The sequence below is a fragment of the Mesoplodon densirostris genome, chromosome 12, assembly GCF_025265405.1.
Source record: "Mesoplodon densirostris isolate mMesDen1 chromosome 12, mMesDen1 primary haplotype, whole genome shotgun sequence".
NCBI lineage: Eukaryota > Metazoa > Chordata > Mammalia > Artiodactyla > Ziphiidae > Mesoplodon > Mesoplodon densirostris.
In genome coordinates, this window is record NC_082672.1 from 44,317,754 (window position 1) to 44,335,534 (window position 17,781).

The 17,781-nt window shown below is 32.3% G+C and overlaps 1 protein-coding gene across 1 annotated transcript in view; it reads right to left on the reverse strand.

Moving 5' to 3' along the window:
* The window catches only part of KPNA5 (karyopherin subunit alpha 5), a 39,195-nt gene that overhangs the window by 15,506 nt on the left and 5,908 nt on the right, over nucleotides 1-17,781 (reverse strand). Inside the window, exons 3-8 of the mRNA XM_060114495.1 lie at nucleotides 17,049-17,150; nucleotides 16,836-16,935; nucleotides 11,973-12,067; nucleotides 9,657-9,788; nucleotides 7,655-7,743; nucleotides 1,104-1,203 (exon numbers count right to left, since the gene is read on the reverse strand). Coding sequence (XP_059970478.1) covers nucleotides 1,104-1,203; nucleotides 7,655-7,743; nucleotides 9,657-9,788; nucleotides 11,973-12,067; nucleotides 16,836-16,935; nucleotides 17,049-17,150 — 618 coding nt within the window. The remainder of the gene's footprint in view (nucleotides 1-1,103; nucleotides 1,204-7,654; nucleotides 7,744-9,656; nucleotides 9,789-11,972; nucleotides 12,068-16,835; nucleotides 16,936-17,048; nucleotides 17,151-17,781) is intronic.

Here is a 17,781-nt window from a genome sequence, read left to right on the forward strand (position 1 = left end):
TTAATGCCAAAACTATTTTCATAATTATACTAACACATAATTGGCCTTTTTCATTTTGTTGACATTTGCATGAAAAGTATAAAAGAAATGGTGGGTGTCATACAGAGTGAAGTAAGTCAGAAAGAGAAAAACAAATACCGTATGCTAACACATATATATGGAATCTAAAAAAAAAAAAAAATGGTTCTGATGAACCTAGGGGCAGGACAGGAATAAATGTGCAGACGTAGAGAATGGACTTGAGGACAAGGGGAGGGGGAAGGGTAAGCTGGGACGAAATGAAAAAGTAGCACTGACATATATACACTACCAAACGTAAAATAGATAGCTAGTGGGAAGCAGCCGCATAGCACACGGAGATCAGCTTGGTGCTTTGTGACCACCTAGAGGGGTGGGATAGGGAAGGTGGGAGGGAGGCACAAGAAAGAGGGGATATGGGGATATATGTATACACATAACTGGTTCACTTTGTTATACAGCAGAAACGAACACAACATTGTAAAGCAATTATACTCCAATAAAGACATTAAAAAAAAAAAGGTGGGTAAAACTATCAGCACATTTGCACAAATCAAAGCAGTGATACCAAATGTACCACAGATCTTTGTATTCTTCATGTCCACACACTTGTAGTTAAAAGTGGGGAGGAAGAATAACCTTGAAGAAGCAGTAAAAATTACTAATTTTATTAAATCTCAACCCTTGAATACATGTCTTCTGAATATATTGTGAGATAAAATGGGAAATACACATAGTGCACTTCTGCATTATCAAAAAAGTAAGATGGTGATCCCCAGGAAAAACACTCATTTGAATTACAAGCTGAATTAGCTATTTTTTCCCATGGGAATACCATTTTTACTTAAAAGACTGTTAATCATTATTCAGTCTTAGATATTTGGCAGACATTTTTTTTTTGGAAAATAAAGTGAGCCTTTCCATTGTATATCTTTTGATTTTATGTATGTGCAAATATTGTCTAGTCAATAAAAAAAATAATTACTAAAAAAAGAGTAAAGTCTCTTTAATCTCTAAAAATCTATAATAAGGAGACTTAAAAGTTTATGTAGACAGATTCCTTAATTTGTATATTTTACAAATACCTTACTAAAGTTTGGAGGAGGATTTTTTCCTCTACATAAATTTGAGAGGGCCCATACTGCATTTCTGGTTGTTGTAAGTCTGTTTGGATTTGTTAATAACCTGCCAAGAAAAAGAAAAAAGGAATTGTCACTTCACATTCATTTTTCCTCTTTAGCTATTTTCTACTATCATAACATAAAAATTCTTAATATATTTTATAAGGAATTCAAACTGACCTGGTAAAATAGGAAAAGGGATTTTTAAAAATTCAAAAACAAATATATCACAGCTCTATTTTGAAAATTTAAAAAATATGACTTGAATGGATTCTTATAAGACATAAAACATGTTCAAAATAAAGAGTGCCATGGTAAACTGACATTAATTTCTATTTATTTTAAAAAGAATATATTATTAGATTACTTTTTTAACCGTGAAAATAATACACTATACAAATTCATGAAGTAAGGACTACAGAGTCAAACTGAATGAAGATCAGCTGTTGAGAAGAGATAGTTTGTTTTCTTTTGTTTTGTTTGAAACAGATTGCCTATCTTAGTATTTTCATCTGCAATCTGCTATCAACCTGCTAGAAGTACAGAGAACCTAGCTTTAAAAAAAATTCTTGTTCTGGAGTGACTTCAGCAAAAATGGTAGAGAAGGGAACTCTGGGGGCCTATCCTTCCCCGAAACACCAAAAAATTTTTGCAAACTCTGTCAGAATCAACTTTATCAGAACTCTCCAAGAAAGTAAAAGTTCACAATAAGCAAGTAAACTTTTAATCAGGGGCTGAAATGTGGTAGGAGAGCTTTCTGGCAATATAACTTGCCTTTGCCCAATCCCCTCCCCGGCCTGGAAGCAGCCTTGAAGACAAAAGCTGGAGTTCCCACTGTGAGTTCTGGTTCCAAAAGGGGCTATGGAGACTTTGTTTCCAAGGAATTGTGTTTCTCGGTTTTGACCTGTCTGGGTACTCCCTGAAGGACCAATGAAGGGCTTGCCTTTGTTTTGCCTAACTGGGAACTCGCTCATTAAGATCAATATCTGATTTGTCATCAAAAACCATGGAGGACAGAAGGCAATAATATATTTAAAGGGCTGAAAGAAAACTGTCAAAGAAGAATTCTATATCCAGCAAAATTACACTTCAAAAATGAAGGAACAACAAAAGCTGAGGAAATTCCACCACTAGTAGATCCGCTTTATAAGTATAACTATAATAACTAAAATGTCCTGAAATAAAAGGACAATAAATAATGACTCAAGACCATATGAAGAAATAACACCACTAAAAATAACTACACAGGTAAATGTAAAAGGCATTATTATTTTATTTTTGGTTTATAATTTCTCTTTTTTCTATGATTTAAAAGATACATACATAGAGCAATAATTACAAATCTATGTTAACAGGCACACAATGTTTAATAATGTAATTTGTGACAACAGTAACTTATTGTAGGATAGAGATGTAAAGGAACATGCTAAAACCTACAGAATGCAGTGAAAGCTCAGAGGGAAAATTGTAGCTGAAAACACCTACATTTAAAAAGATCTCAAAAAAGTATAACATAAACCTTCATCTTAATTAAGAAACTAAAAAAATTAGAGCAAACAAAACCCCAAGCTATCAGAAGGAAGGCAATAATAAAGAGCAGAAATAAATGAAATAGAGAAGAGAAAAACACTAAAGAAAATGAACTAAATCAAAAGTTGATTCTTTGAAAGAAAAATCAACAAAATAAACAAACCTTTACCTAGACTGACAAAGAAAAAAAGACAAATTAGGAATGAAAGTGGGTATATTACTACTTATCTTTCAGAAATACAAATAATTATAAGAGAATACTATGAACAATTGTAAGCCAACAAACTGGGTAACCCAGAAGAAATGAACAATTTCTAAGAAACACATAAACTACCAAACTGACTCTAGATGAAACAGAAAATCTAAATAGATATATAACAAAGATACTGAACCAGTAATCAAAAACTTTCCAATAAAGAAAAGTCCAGCACGAGACAGCTTCACTGGTAAATTCTACATTAAAGAAGAATTAAATCCTTCTCAAACTCTTCCAGGAAATAGAAGAGAACATTCCTACCTTGTTTTATGAGGCCAGCATTACCCTGATATCAAAGCCAAAGACATCACAAGTATGTATGTATATTCCTAGTAGATACGAAAAAACTTTAACACAATTCTAGGAAACTGAATCTAGCAACATATTAGAAGGATTATACACTATGAACTAATGGGATTTATCCCAGGAATGTAAAGATGATTCAGTGAACAATAGTAAACAATATAATACACCACAGTAATAGCATGAAGGAAAAAAACATGTGATCATGTCAGTTGACACAGAAAAAGCATTTAACAGATCCCAACACCTTTTCATGATAAAAACATGCAACAACCTAGGAATATAAGGAAACCACCTCAATATGATAAAGGATATTTATGAAAAACCCACAGCTAACATCATTCTCAATGGTGAAAGAGTGATAAAAGGCAAGACAAAGATACCTGCTTTTGCCGCTTTTATGCAATGCTGTACTGGAAGCTCTAGCCAGAGCAATCAGGCAATAAAAAGAAATAGAAGGCACCCAAATTGGAAAGGAAGAACTATCACTATGCACAGGTGACATGACCTTATATATAGAAATCCAAAAAAATCCACACAAAAAACTAATAGTGCTAATAAATGAATTCAACAATGGTGCAGGATACAAGATCAACACACAAAAATCAACTGTATTTCTATACATTGGGTACTGAACAAGTCAAAAAATCCAAGAAATAACTGCATTTAAAATTGCATCAAAGAGGATAAAATACTTAAAGATGAAATTTAACCAAGACCTGTACAGTAAAAACTATGAAATATTGTTGAAGAAATTAATGAATACTTAATTATATTAAAAGATATCACATGTTCACAGATGGAAGACTTGATTTTGTTACAACAGAAATACTCCACAAAGTGATAAGTGATATACAGTTTCAATGCAATCGCTATCAAAATGCCAATGGTATTTTTTAGAAATGGAAAAGTGAGGCATCAAATTTGCATGGAATTACAAGGAACCTTGAATAGCTAAAACAACATGGAAAAAAAAATTGAAGGTAAACTGAAGGACTCACACCTCCTGATTTCAAAACTTACCATGAAAGCTACAGTAATCAAAACAGTTACTGGCATAAGGGCAGACGTACAGATCAATGGAACAGAATGTAAGAATCCAGAAATAAACTCACACATGGATGGTCAACTCATATTCACCAAGGGTGTCAAGACCATTCAATGAGGAAAGAACAGTCTCTTCAACCAATCATGCTGGAACAAGTGGATGTCCACATATACCTCATGTCATATAAAAAAAAATAGCTCAAGATGGATCAAAAATGCAAATATAAGAGATAAAACTATAAAACTCTTAGAAGAAAACAAAAGGGTTTCATGACCCTAGATTTGGCAATGGTTTCTTACAAATGACACCGAAAACATAAGCAACAAAGGAAAAAAATAGATAAATTGGACTTCATCAAAATTAAAAACTTTGTGAATCAAGGAAATTATCAAGAGTGAAAAGACAACCCAGAGAATGCAAAAAATATTTAAAAATCATATATCTGACAAGAATCTATCCAGAATATATGAAGAATTCTTATAACTCAACAACAAAAAGACAAATAACTGAATTTAAAAATATGCAAAGGACTTAGATATTTCTCCAAAGAAGATACACAAATAGCCAACAAATATATGAAAAGATGTTCAGTGTCATTAGGAAATGCAAATCAAAGCAAAATGAGATACCACCTCACATCCACTAGGATGGCCTAAATCAGAATAACAGACAAATGTTGGTGACAAAGTGGAGAAACTGGAACCCTCACACACTGCTGGTGGAAATGTAGAATGGTGCAGCTACTGTGGAAAAAGTTTGGTGGTTCTTAAAAAGTTAAAGATAGCGTTACTACATTACCCAGCAATTCCACCGGTAGGTAATACATAAAAAGAATTGAAAACTGGTGTTCAAACAAAAACTTGTACACAAACGTTCATAGGAGTACTATTCACAGTAGTCAAAAGGTGGGAATAATCCAAATGACCATCAACTGACGAATGTACCACAAAATGTGGTACATCCATACAATGGAATATTATTTAGCTATAAGAAGAACAAAGTATTGATACATGCTACCATATGAATGAACCCTGAAAACCATATGGTAAGTGAAAGAAGCCAGACACAAAAGGTCACATACTATAATGATTTCATATATATGAAATATCCAGAATAGGTAAATACATAAAGACAGAAAGCAGATTAGTGGTTTCCAAGGACTGAGGCACTGGAAAAAGGGGATGTGACTGCTTAATGGGTATTGGGGTTTCTGTCTGGAGTGATAAAAAGTTCTAGAACTAGATAGAGATTATGATTGCAAAACACTATGAATGTACTTAATGGCAGTAAATTGTACACTTTAAAATGGCAAATTTTATACTGTGTATATTTTATCACACACACAAAAAAATGTTCTAAATGTTTTCCTATAAACAGTCTTTGAAGCCTCCTAAAACCATAACTCATTTAGAAATAAATTAGTTACACTGATTTTCTATATCAGGGGTTGACAGACATTTTCAGTAAATACTTTTGGCTTCACAGGCCTTTCGCTGTTGCAACTATGAACTCTGCTGACGTAGCATGAAAGCAACCATAGACATTAAGTAAGCAAATTGATGTGACTGTGTTTAATAAAATTTAATTTTCAAAAACAGGGGACAGGCCAAATTTGGCTTGAAGACTGTAGTTGGCCAAGCTGTGATGTATACTATTTTTCTTCACTTGTATTAATGGGATTATTATGAGAAATTACAAATCTTTTCTTGTCCAGATTTGCTGTATTATAAATTAAAGTTGAATTAAATTAAAACAACAAAGCTATATCAGTATAGAAAGTCCATAGTAGCAAAAGGCTTATATTTACTGAGAATAAAACAAGTTGAAACTCCCCAAGGCAGAATTGATAAAACCATATTATATTAATAGAAATTTTATGTATACTTAAGCATTAGCTAAATGTGAATTTCAATGTGAACTACAGATTATCCATAATCTTTTTTAAGTTAATACCATTTTTCCTTTTGACCAACTACAGTGAGAACACCTGGCAGCTAACTTGACATAACTTCCTTTTTACGACGTTTCTCAATTTTTTAATGAACCTTTGAAACTTTCTAAACCTACTCTTTTTCTGAAATTTATTATGTTTATAACCAGGACTACATAGCTGGGTACTATTTGTTTTTCATTAGTTTTATTTTTTAGTTTTGTTTCTTTAGTCATAATTAAAAGCTCCTTAGAACATTTAAAGGGATTAGAACTAATAAATACGTACTTACTATTTCATAAACCATTACTAACTTGAGATATTAACAAATAATAAAATGAGCTAGAGACAGAGAGCAAAAGTGAAAAGAGAAACAAAGTGCTCACAGTTAATCTACAAACCATATAATCAGGCCAAAAAAGTCTCAAATTGAAATTTTAAGAGATGTTTTTAATAGTATGAACTCCAAAATAACTCTGATATTGAACCCTGAATCAGTGTTTTCCTTCATGGCTCAACTAAATTCTCAAATACCATAAAGCTTAACTCTGGATAAGCCCAAAGTAAATGAAATCACAAGTGGTTCAGTGGCATCCACATAGTAGGTACTCAATGTCAGTTGAGTGAAATGATGCTGAGAAATCCATTTTGTCCATGGAAAGTTATGCTCTCTAAAATAATAAAATATCTTTTGCAAAATCGTATCTAAAAAGTTATTCTTCCTATCCAATTTCTCAGCTTGGAAAGGATGGAGAATGGCCTAGAAATGATGAGTAAAATTTTCCCTTTCAATCATCTCCTCAATTAGTTTTTCCTTTTTCACTATTGACCACTGGCATTTAGCCTAAATAAAAATCCTCTTAGTAAATGATAACCAACATAGATAAAGAAACCTGTCTTTCAAATAATTTTATGTCATTTCTGTAAAGAACCTTACATTATAGGGTAATTTCTTTTTTAAAAAAAGTATAAGGTATTTGAAAAAGAAACGATAGCTAAGTCATTTTAAGTAAAATTCTAATTCTGAAAGAAAACTCTTTGTTCTCTGAACATTTCAAAATCAAATATGAAAACCTGACATCCTCAATACATCATCTGTTCATATAGTAAATACTCCCAGCTTTAGCAACTTTTAAATTTTTATTGTATTAAAAACTATTACTTATCCTTGTTTTGTAGAATAATTATTTTAGCACAGTAAGCATCAAGTAAGCAAGGACCACTGTGAAGTGTGGCTTAAGAGAACATAAAAGACAGATATGATACAACTGGAAAAATTTTTTTGTTGTTAGTTTTACATACTTTCAAGCTATTTCAGGCTTGGATAAACATAAGCGAAATTTAAAAGTATCACTGAAGAACTTAATTGTGTATGTAGTAATATAGTGTAGAAAACAGTTTGCTTTTCCCAAAGTAGTATTTAATCATGATAAACTTAAAGTACTTACTCTAAAAGAGGTGGAAGTATTTCACAATTCAAAACAAAATCTCTGCATTCTGCATTGTCACCAGCAATATTACCAAGTGCCCAAACAGCCTTAGAAAAATAAGAAAAAAAGATTCTTTTATGGCAAGATCTTAAATAAGATGCTCTCCCTTAAGAATGAGATTTTAGTGTAAAAGGAAAAAAGTGATAGTTTTCAAGATGTTAAAACAAAACATGCTAGTAGGAAACAAGAAAGGAAAAATTTAAAAGTACCTTTAATAATATTTTTAGTCAAATTGAAGCATAGGGCATTTAAAAACTTTTTCTTACATGCTAATGAAATGTTTATTCTGTTCAACAAAGAGATAGTTTGTCTACTCTGAATCTACATGGAGAGACAAAATAGAGTTGACCCTTGAACAATGACCAGGTGAGGGGCACTAAGCCCTGCACAGTCGAGAATCCATGTATAACTTTACAGTTGGCCCTCCTTATCCAAGGTTCTGCATTTTCAGATTCAACCAACCTCAGACTGCACAGTACTGTAGTACGTATTTATTACAAAAAATCTATGTGGAAGTGAACCGCGCAGTTCAAACCTGTTGTTGTTCAAGGGTCAACTGTATATCTATATTTAGTGAATCTTCCAATTCCCTATGCTAGAGGTTTGCTCCTATGACAAGGAATCCACTCACTGGGAAGGGACTGACTTGTAAAAGAAAAAAGGAAGGACAGACAAAGCATAGAAAAGGAAGGTAAAGCTAATGTGAGAATTGGCTTGAATTGATGCTTGAAAATAAGTTCAGAGTTAGTCCAGCTTAAATAAATGATAGTAAAAGATTATTCAAATATTAAATTTCAATTAGATGAGAAATTACACAAATGCAAATGATCATTATATTCTCATTTCAAGCTTTTCATATAAGCATGAAAGTAGACATTAAGTTACTTTTTCAATTGGGAAAATTTTATTTTAACATCTAAAATATGCGTTAATATTTTTAACATCTACTCTAGACCTACGCTTATTGTCTATTTTTTTAAGAAAAATTTTTTTAAGTGATGACATTTTGCAACCTGTTAAGTATTTTGTTGGTGGGGATATAAATTCGTTAACATTTTTGGAAGTCTACTTTGAAATACATAATAAGAACTTAAAAATTTTTTCTTTGACTGAGTAAAGTCATTTTTCCCTAATGAAATAATCGAGGTACATATATATGTCAAGACATATTAATATCAAGACCGATATATAATGATGTTCATCACAATATTATTAACACTAATAAGCTAGAAATAACTCAAATGTACAACTATTGAGGAACAGATAAATTATGGTACCTACCTGAATGGATAATGAGTAATCAGTAAAATTTTCTTGGAAGAATAATTAATGCCGTATGCAAAGGCTCTCAATACTAGTGTTAAGTGGGAAAAAAATATACACATAAAAATAAAAATATAAACAAACAGATGGAATGGTAGAGAGATCTACAGATCAATTTGCATGAAAATGATCCAAAACGAAAATATAAAAACATTTGACTTTCTCTGGATGGAACAAATTATATGTGATTAAATTTTCCCTGTTACAACAACTATGAGAAAGTTTAATCTAAAATGGTTCATTCAAAATAATGTGATATATTAAAAAGAAACAATGAAATAATCTACATACATGCAAAGAACAAGGAATCAGACTGGCCCAGGTTTAAAACCTGGTTCAGCCACTCACTGTGACTTTGGGTAAATTACTAACTTTTCTGGGTCTCAGTATGCTCTTTTATAAATGGGAATAGTAATTCCCAATAGCTGAGATCCCATGTTTACAAAACCCAGGATTATGCCTAAGACAGTTCATTCTTCCTTCCTTCTAATTTGACAGTAAATAGAAATTATTGTATTCTAATAAATGTAATGCACAGGCGACTTGGTAAAACTGAATTTCAAACCATAATCGCAAATGGTACTTTCAAGAGAAAGTTAAAATCTAGTAGATATAATAGGTCAAATTAGAAACTTACCTGTTCTTGAACATCTTCATGCTCTGAATTAAGAAGTTTGATAAAAATTGGAACAGCCCCAGTTTCAATCACTACTTTGGTATGTAGAAAAGTTCCAGATGCTATATTAGTTAATGCCCATGCAGCTTCAAACTAAGGAAAAATAAAAGTAGAATAAATGAAAGCACCCAAAAAATGTCAGAAAGGAGAAGAAAGGAAGAAGAGAGGGAGTAAAGACTTAGCTGAACAAGTCGGAGAGAAAGACTGACTTACGATTAATAAGATTTAATGTGAAATCAGATTTGATAGGTAAAAATGCTTTATTTTAAAAAAAGGACTCTTCAATCTGGAAAAATAAGAACTGAGAAGAATATAATAAAAATTTACAAATCATGAGCAATAAATGAACACATCTGAATTTATAATTCATAAAACTCCTAATGTTTACAATTAGGGAGCCAGGTATTCTAAAGCAAGCAGTGTAAAAATAAATGAGACACTACTTAATAGAGTAATAGTATATCTATGGAACTTAGACTCATAAAAGGTATTTTTGTTTCCCTAGGCATCATCTAGTCCTACCCTCCTCACTTAAGAAATAAGAAAATTATAAGTCCAGACATTTAGGTGATTTGTTCAAGGTCAAAGAGTTCATTATTAGCAGATAGCTTTTAAAACATGTGCAGGCCAAACAACATTTGTTTGTGGGTCAATCTGGCATGTAGGCCCCCAGTTTGAGGCCTCTCTATTAGATCAATGTTTCGAAGTAGCATATTTCATATGAACTTGGATAATATGGCACAGCATATAGCTGCCCCAAGAGCATACTGCTGAATTTCATTAGGTTTCAAGTATAATGATTAATAAACACTCAAATCCCCAATATTCTTCTTGAATACTGTATGCTCTCTGCACATGTTATTCTCACAACCTGAAATTAATTTTCCTTTTTTCAGCCTGTTAAACTCTCATTCACCCTCAAGACTAGCCATGCGACACTACTAAACCAAAAAAAAACCCAGATAAGTTGCCATGTTCTCTGTGCTCCCAAAGCACTCTGTATATTGTTTTGTTAGCACTAACTGTACTATGGTATCACAGGTCTGCTTTATGTGTTTGTCTCCCCCAACAGAGTGAAGAATTTCTGCAAAAAGGGACAATATCTTACTCAATTTTTTAACTACAATGCCTTATACAATGTATTGCTTAAACTAACACTCAATTTTATTCATTCATATTCACACACTTCTTCTTTCAATCACTTAGAATTAAAGAGCCAAATAATAAACTAGTTATCAGGAGGCTTAGGTTTTAGTCTGGACTCAGAGCTTATGAATAAGGCAAATGGACTAGATCATGATCTCCGGTCCTTTCAGCACTATCACCTAAAGACTCTGAACACTAATTGACAATAAGACTATACTATGGATAAAAGGGTCTTTTCCTCAGACACCCTTGTTGTAAACATTCTCAACAATTTTTCAGCATAAAGCTCATGATGGTTAATAGTCACAGGTTCAACACATTCCTTTGCTTATACCTAGATGTGAGGACCTTTCCCAAATTACTCAGATAAGTGGAACACAATTCTAAGTTGTAATTTCAACAACTATTACTCAAATACTAGTAAAAGTCCTCCATGACCAACAAGAGCATTGAGAAATTAGATGTAGGTCTTGTGCAATTACTGATAGATATAATTCCACCCTGTACACTTACTTAAGAATATTTATAGCAATGAAAGTCAGGAAGAACAATCTTAAACAGTAAAATACCTGCAAACTTCGGTAATTTACTATTAGTAGCCAATTATTTGGAAGACATCTTAAAATTTTCACTATAGTATAACTGAGAAGCAATGCTCTTTAGGACAAACTTAACTTTGGTCACATTTTAAGTAGATTATAATGATTCGTTCTTTTTTCAAAAAGAGAACTAATCCATCAGATAAAAATGTTTTAAGAGGTACATGAGTTTATACTAAAAAGTTACAACTTTAGTTAGCTAAGAGCCAAAAAAAATTTAACCATTAAATTAACATTTTGGTTTATGGTTTTCTAAAACAAAAGTTATTAAAGGTTGACAACTACAAAATTTTTCTTAACATTAGGAATGATTTTATATATTTTTCCCAAAATTGTTTAATTAAATAACAGTTCCTAGAAAAAATTAGCATTGCAACCTTGACCAAGGCAAGACAGGTAGCACCACCTTTAATTGCCAAGTATTTACTGAATGCTTACAATATACTCAGTACTGTAGAAGCTGCTTTCACTAGACACATTAATCCTATGTCATTTCTGGAAAAAGATTAAGAAAGTAAACTACAGAACTCACTTGTAATGTACAATTTTCATTTCTTTCAAGAAATTTCACAAATCTCTGCACAACTCCTGGTTTCTGTATAACTTGATCAATTGGTGGATTAGGTTCTGAAAATTAAAAAATAATTAAGTTATTACATAGACACAAAAACACAATGATCTGGACCCTATGCCAATTAACAGGGCACATAAAATAACTCTTTCCTAGGTTTCACTGATCCAGTTTAAAACCCTTAGCTGGATGTAGCTGAAGAAAATAAACGTTCTCATAATTGCAATGTTTACTGAAAAAAAAAAACAAAAGCTAAATGTTTTTCATTACCATAATGATAAGAAAATTTTAAAATATTTCCTATACAAATATTTATAATTCATAAATTGAATGCTATTTGGGAGGTCACCTTCACAATATGGGAATATTTCAGTCCAATACTCAAAATACCAATCGAAGGATAATGTGTCTTCTAATTCTTCATAACCATACTCCAATTTCCAGGGATGTCTCTTTCACTATTAACCATGAATTGCCTAATGTCTTTCAGCTAGATAGGTTCTATTTTGTCAGGGTATTATTTATTATTTACAAAAATGCTATTGAACTACCTAGAATTCTTTTTTTTTTTTTTTTTTTTTTGCGGTACGCAGGCCTCTCACTGTTGTGGCCTCTCCTGTTGCAGAGCACAGGCTCCAGACGCGCAGGCTCAGCGGCCATGGCTCACGGGCCCAGCCACTCCGCGGCATGTGGGATCCTCCCGGACCGGGGCACGAACCCGTGTCCCCTGCATTGGCAGGCGGACTCTCAACCAATGCGCCACCAGAAAAGCCCCTACCTAGAATTCTTGATAAATTCTCATGAAATGCTGAGGACTTTTGAGAATCATAAAATCTCTAAGAAATTTTAAAACAAAGACATGTAAATTGAAAACAAAGATATGTTAATTGAAAACAAAGATATTTCTGGGACTTCCCTGGCAGTCCAGAGGTTAAGACTCTGTGCTTCCAATGCAGGGGGCGCATGTTCGATCCCTGGTCGGGGAACTAAGATCCCACATGCCGCGGGGCACAGCCAAAACAAAACAAAGATATTTCAGCTCCCAATAATATAAGTACCAAGAATTCTTTCTCCTCCCTTGGCTTCAGCAACAAGTACACTCTTGTGGTTCTCCAGGAACTTCTTCACTGTTGTTCCTTTGAGTTAGTTTTCTCCGTTATCTATTCTCCTCCTAGAAAATTTATTTTTAGGAAATCCCCTCCTAGAAAATCTATTTCTATTTTATTTCTATTTTGCTAATTCAGTTATCACTTATCATTCACAAATCTAACCCCCGTAAATTCTTCTTTCCTAGATTCTGTCCCACATTTTTAAGTGCTTATGGTTACATTTTCCCCCCACAGCTTCTTTAAAATGTAGCATAAACAAAACCAAACTCATAATATCACTATGCTTATTCCTTCCCCTTGCCCTATACCCACCACACAAATTTGTCTGAGCTATCTGTCCGCCTGGTTACATGAGAGAAATCTCATTTCCACTTTTGACTCTTCCTTTTCTTAATTCCTGTTTGAGTATGTTACTGATCATAAATAATGTTTAATCAGTAGAATTAATAAATGAATGATAACCATAAAAGATCTACAAATCCTGCTTGTTTGATATAGAAAAACCTTATTATTAAGTTTTAAGTCAGTTTAAATCTTAGAAATCGTGTTCTCAACTGTTAAGAAAGATTTATTTAGGAATGGACTTCTTGGTAATTCCCTGGCGGTCCAGTGGTTAGGACTCCATGCTTCCGCTGCAGTGTGCATGGGTTCCATTCCTGGTCGGGGAACTAAGATCCCACAAGCTGCATGGTGTGGCAAAAAAAAAAAAAGAATGGACTTTTTTCTTCCTTTTCTTCTTTTTTTCTACAAATCTGCTTTCTAACTTGCTCAAAAATTGGGAGATTTCTGCAAAATTAGTAAAGTTAAAACTATAAAGTTTTGTTTGGGTGTTCTAAATGAAAAGTCTGGATGCTTCAAAATGTAAATTCCAGACCATAGCTTAAACTGTTCTTATAGTTATAAAACATCAACAAGATAAAATAATATATATTATTAATGCCTTTATTCCCATCTTAAAAAAAATCAAAACAAAATAATTAAATTGTGGTTACCATCTTTACCTTCCAGTTTTTTCTCTTTTCCCAAAAGAAAATTCTAAATCTACTTTCCCCTTATTTTTGTACAGGACAAAATTTTGTCTTGCTCTTTTTGAGCAGAGAAGAAAGGGGAGGTTGAGAAACGGAAGTAAGCATAGAATATTGGTTTTCTAGTTAGAGGGTTGGGAGAAGTGGGTATTGAGACTGTCGGTATTGAGACTACCTGAATATGTAGATAAAGAAATATAGACATAGATACATATATAGATTTAAGAACCCAAATATGACCTCTTCCTGGGGAATTACTTTACAGTTACTTTCATCTAAAAGAAAGCAATTAAAGTATGCTTGGATCATCAAGTAATCTAATAAGTATCATGAACTTTTAACTTTTACATTGATATTATACTGACAGAATAGCCTACCTTATCTTATAAAGGTGATGAACTATTACAGAGAAGTCTTAGTCAATATGGCAATGTAAAACATAAGTAAAATAGAGGAATATCTGCTTCAGCACTGAAGACTAATCAAGAGTCATCCACAACAAAAAAGCCTTGGAGAAACAAAACTGGGATTGAACAAAAGAACAATTTGTGATTTACATCTATAAGAGTGGCCATGATAGGGAAGTAAATAACAGGTTCTAGCAAAAGGTCACTATCATGACTTAAATCAGAGGAGTTCTATTTCTATTCCAAGCTCCAGTTCTAGTTCTAGCTCCTTCCCCATATTTCCTACAGTGATGGACCAAGGAAAGTTATAGTAAATCTAATATTCTTCTAGACCTAAAATATTTGGCAGGAACTCACATCAATCAGCAAAAGAAAGTATCTATAATTCCTGACATATGCCCAACCTGGGCAAACATAATCCCACTACAAGAAAGAGAAAAATCATTGAATCTATGAAAAAGATACTATATTTTAAAAGATACAGAACACCCTGAGGAATTAGGAATGAAGATAAAATCTTATGACTAAAGAATTCAATAATGGGGAAGTTGTGGTATAAAAACTGGTGGCAAACTCTAATATTCTTAAATACAATTAAATCTAAATTAATTCTGTTAATTGGTTATAACATAATACATATGCCAAAAAGAAATCTTAAAAGAGAATGTGGTAATGTAAAAATTATTGATGTGTTACTATTAATACATTTAACTTATTTTTTTAATTAATGTTTTAATTTAAAAATATTAATCTGACTAAAAAAAATCCAAATTAAAAAAACAAAAGCTGTGGAATATGGTGAGGAAGAGGAAACTTCTCTTGATTTTATAGGGTCTCCTAACATTGCTAAGCTACTTTTGCTTGGAAGATAAGGGATGGAAAAGGAAAATTAAAGGTACTTATGAAAAAGAACTACAATAAGAAAGCAAAGGTAATAGCCTGTAATCTGTGCTGAACTGAACACAAGATTTCTTTTATTCCTCGTACGTTACTAAATTTTGTCTTTCAGGAAGATACGGCAGCTAGCCAAGGGCAATTTCAAAATCTTATCAGTTCATATATACAGCTCAATATAATTAGAATTACTAATCCTATAAATTCCATGTATGAAAGACGAGATAGACTAAGGGTTAAATTTTTATTTAATAAGGAATTTTTATAAACTCAATATAAAATTGGATAAATAACATAAATAGGCAAATTATAAAGGTCAATAATAAAAAATATTCAACTTAGGTGCTCAAAAACTGCCACACTATAAGCACTATTATATAACCATCTTTTTCTTTTTAAAAGATAGTTGTGTTGGTAAGAATATAGTGAAATGAATATCTGCACAAACTAAAGGTGGGAATGTAAATTAATACACTGTTTATTCCCTTTGACCCACAATTTCACTTTTACAAATTCATACTAAGGAAGCTTTAGGTATACAAGGATTTATGTAGCTTTGCTTATGAAAATCAAAAATTGGTGAATCACTTTGCTATATACCTGAAATTAACACAACATTGTAAATCAACTACACCCCAATATAAAATACAAATTAAATTTTTAAAAGTTTGGAAAAAAAATCTGATTGATTGATTATCCATTTTACAGTCATGCTCTGATGTTTTGCTGCCATTTTAAAAAGATGTCTGAGGGCTTCCCTGGTGGCACAGTGGTTAAGAATCCACCTGCCAATGCAGGGGACACGGGTTCAAGCCCTGGTCCAGGAAAATTCCACATGCCACGGAGTAACTAAGCCCATGCGCCACAACTACTGAAGCCCACTCACCGACAGCCTGTGCTCCACAATAAGAGAAGCCACCTCAGAGAGAAGCCCACACACCACAACGAAGAGTAGCCCCCTGCTCGCTGCAACCCAACACAGCCGAAAATAAATAAATAAATTAAAAAAAATTTGACCACAGATGTATGGGTTTATTTCTAGACTTTCAATTTAAAAAAATAAATAAAATAAAAAAATTTTAAAGTCTGAAAAATATTTCTACAAGAATTTAAAAATATGTTATTTCTAACTTCCTTTCTTGGCAATGGGACCAATTTGGGACTATATTTGCTTCTTTAGATCCTTTTATATTTGCAGATATTCTACAATCAACATGCGTTACTTTGATAATATAATGTTTAAAAAAGAGATGTTATTTAAAAATATATTTTAGAGAAAAATTAAGACCTACTGGCAAAGAAAGTGCCTTAAAATAAAAAAATATAATAAATAAAACTGTACTACAAATTCTTGTAACATCAAATAAGCATACTGAAAATAATTCTTGCCTTTAGAAAGCAGCTTTCTAAATTTCTGTGTTGCTGTTAGTTGTTGATCAGCATTATTAGAAAAAATCATCTGAACCATATCTGTGGTAATAACTTCTTCCTAAAACACAGAAAATACAATTGTTATTTAAATATTCTGCATTAGTAATGCTGCTGTATCAGCTCTGTAATACTGTTGAAATATAATTTGAAATACGTTTTTGTAATATCTACCTCTGGAATGGGTACAGTGGAACTGATATCCGGATCCTGGATAGGGTTTTCTAACATAGATTCATCATTTCTGGGCAAAGAGACATTTCGGCGTTTGAATAACTGTAATAAAGAGAAATAACTTAATATATTGAGCTTTCCATAAAATACTAAATTCCCATAGAATTATATTTTTCCTTTACTGAACAAAACAATAATTTTATCATTCAAAATTCTGAATATTTTAGTATTTCTTAATCATCATACCATAACAAATTTATGAGAAGTTTTGGGGCTAAATTAGCTCTTGTCCTATAGACTGCTGCTTAATCTCAGGTCCAATGTCTAGTAGCATAAGCAGAGTACACATTTATATTTTACAGCACTTGGAAAACCACATATGCCTATACTAAATTATGAGATGTCTAAGAAGAAAATCTTAGTTGAAAAGCAAATCTGTTATATGAGTGAGATAATGTGTTATATTAACAGAGTTGGTATATTAGATTAACAAAGAATAGAGAGCAGCTCTCAGGAAAGAGGACCCTATGCTTATTAACTCAGGAGTGAATATAAAGAAAAAAAACAGAGGAGGAAAGAGACATGGTCAGGTCACTGAGAAAGATTTATAGGTACATCTCATAAATCAAAATTGATGGAAAAAATCTGGTATCACATACTTTTTGATAGCTAAATAAATTCTGCTGTTCCTCAGTCTGTACACAGTTCTCTTTCTATTCATTTATTCAAGAGA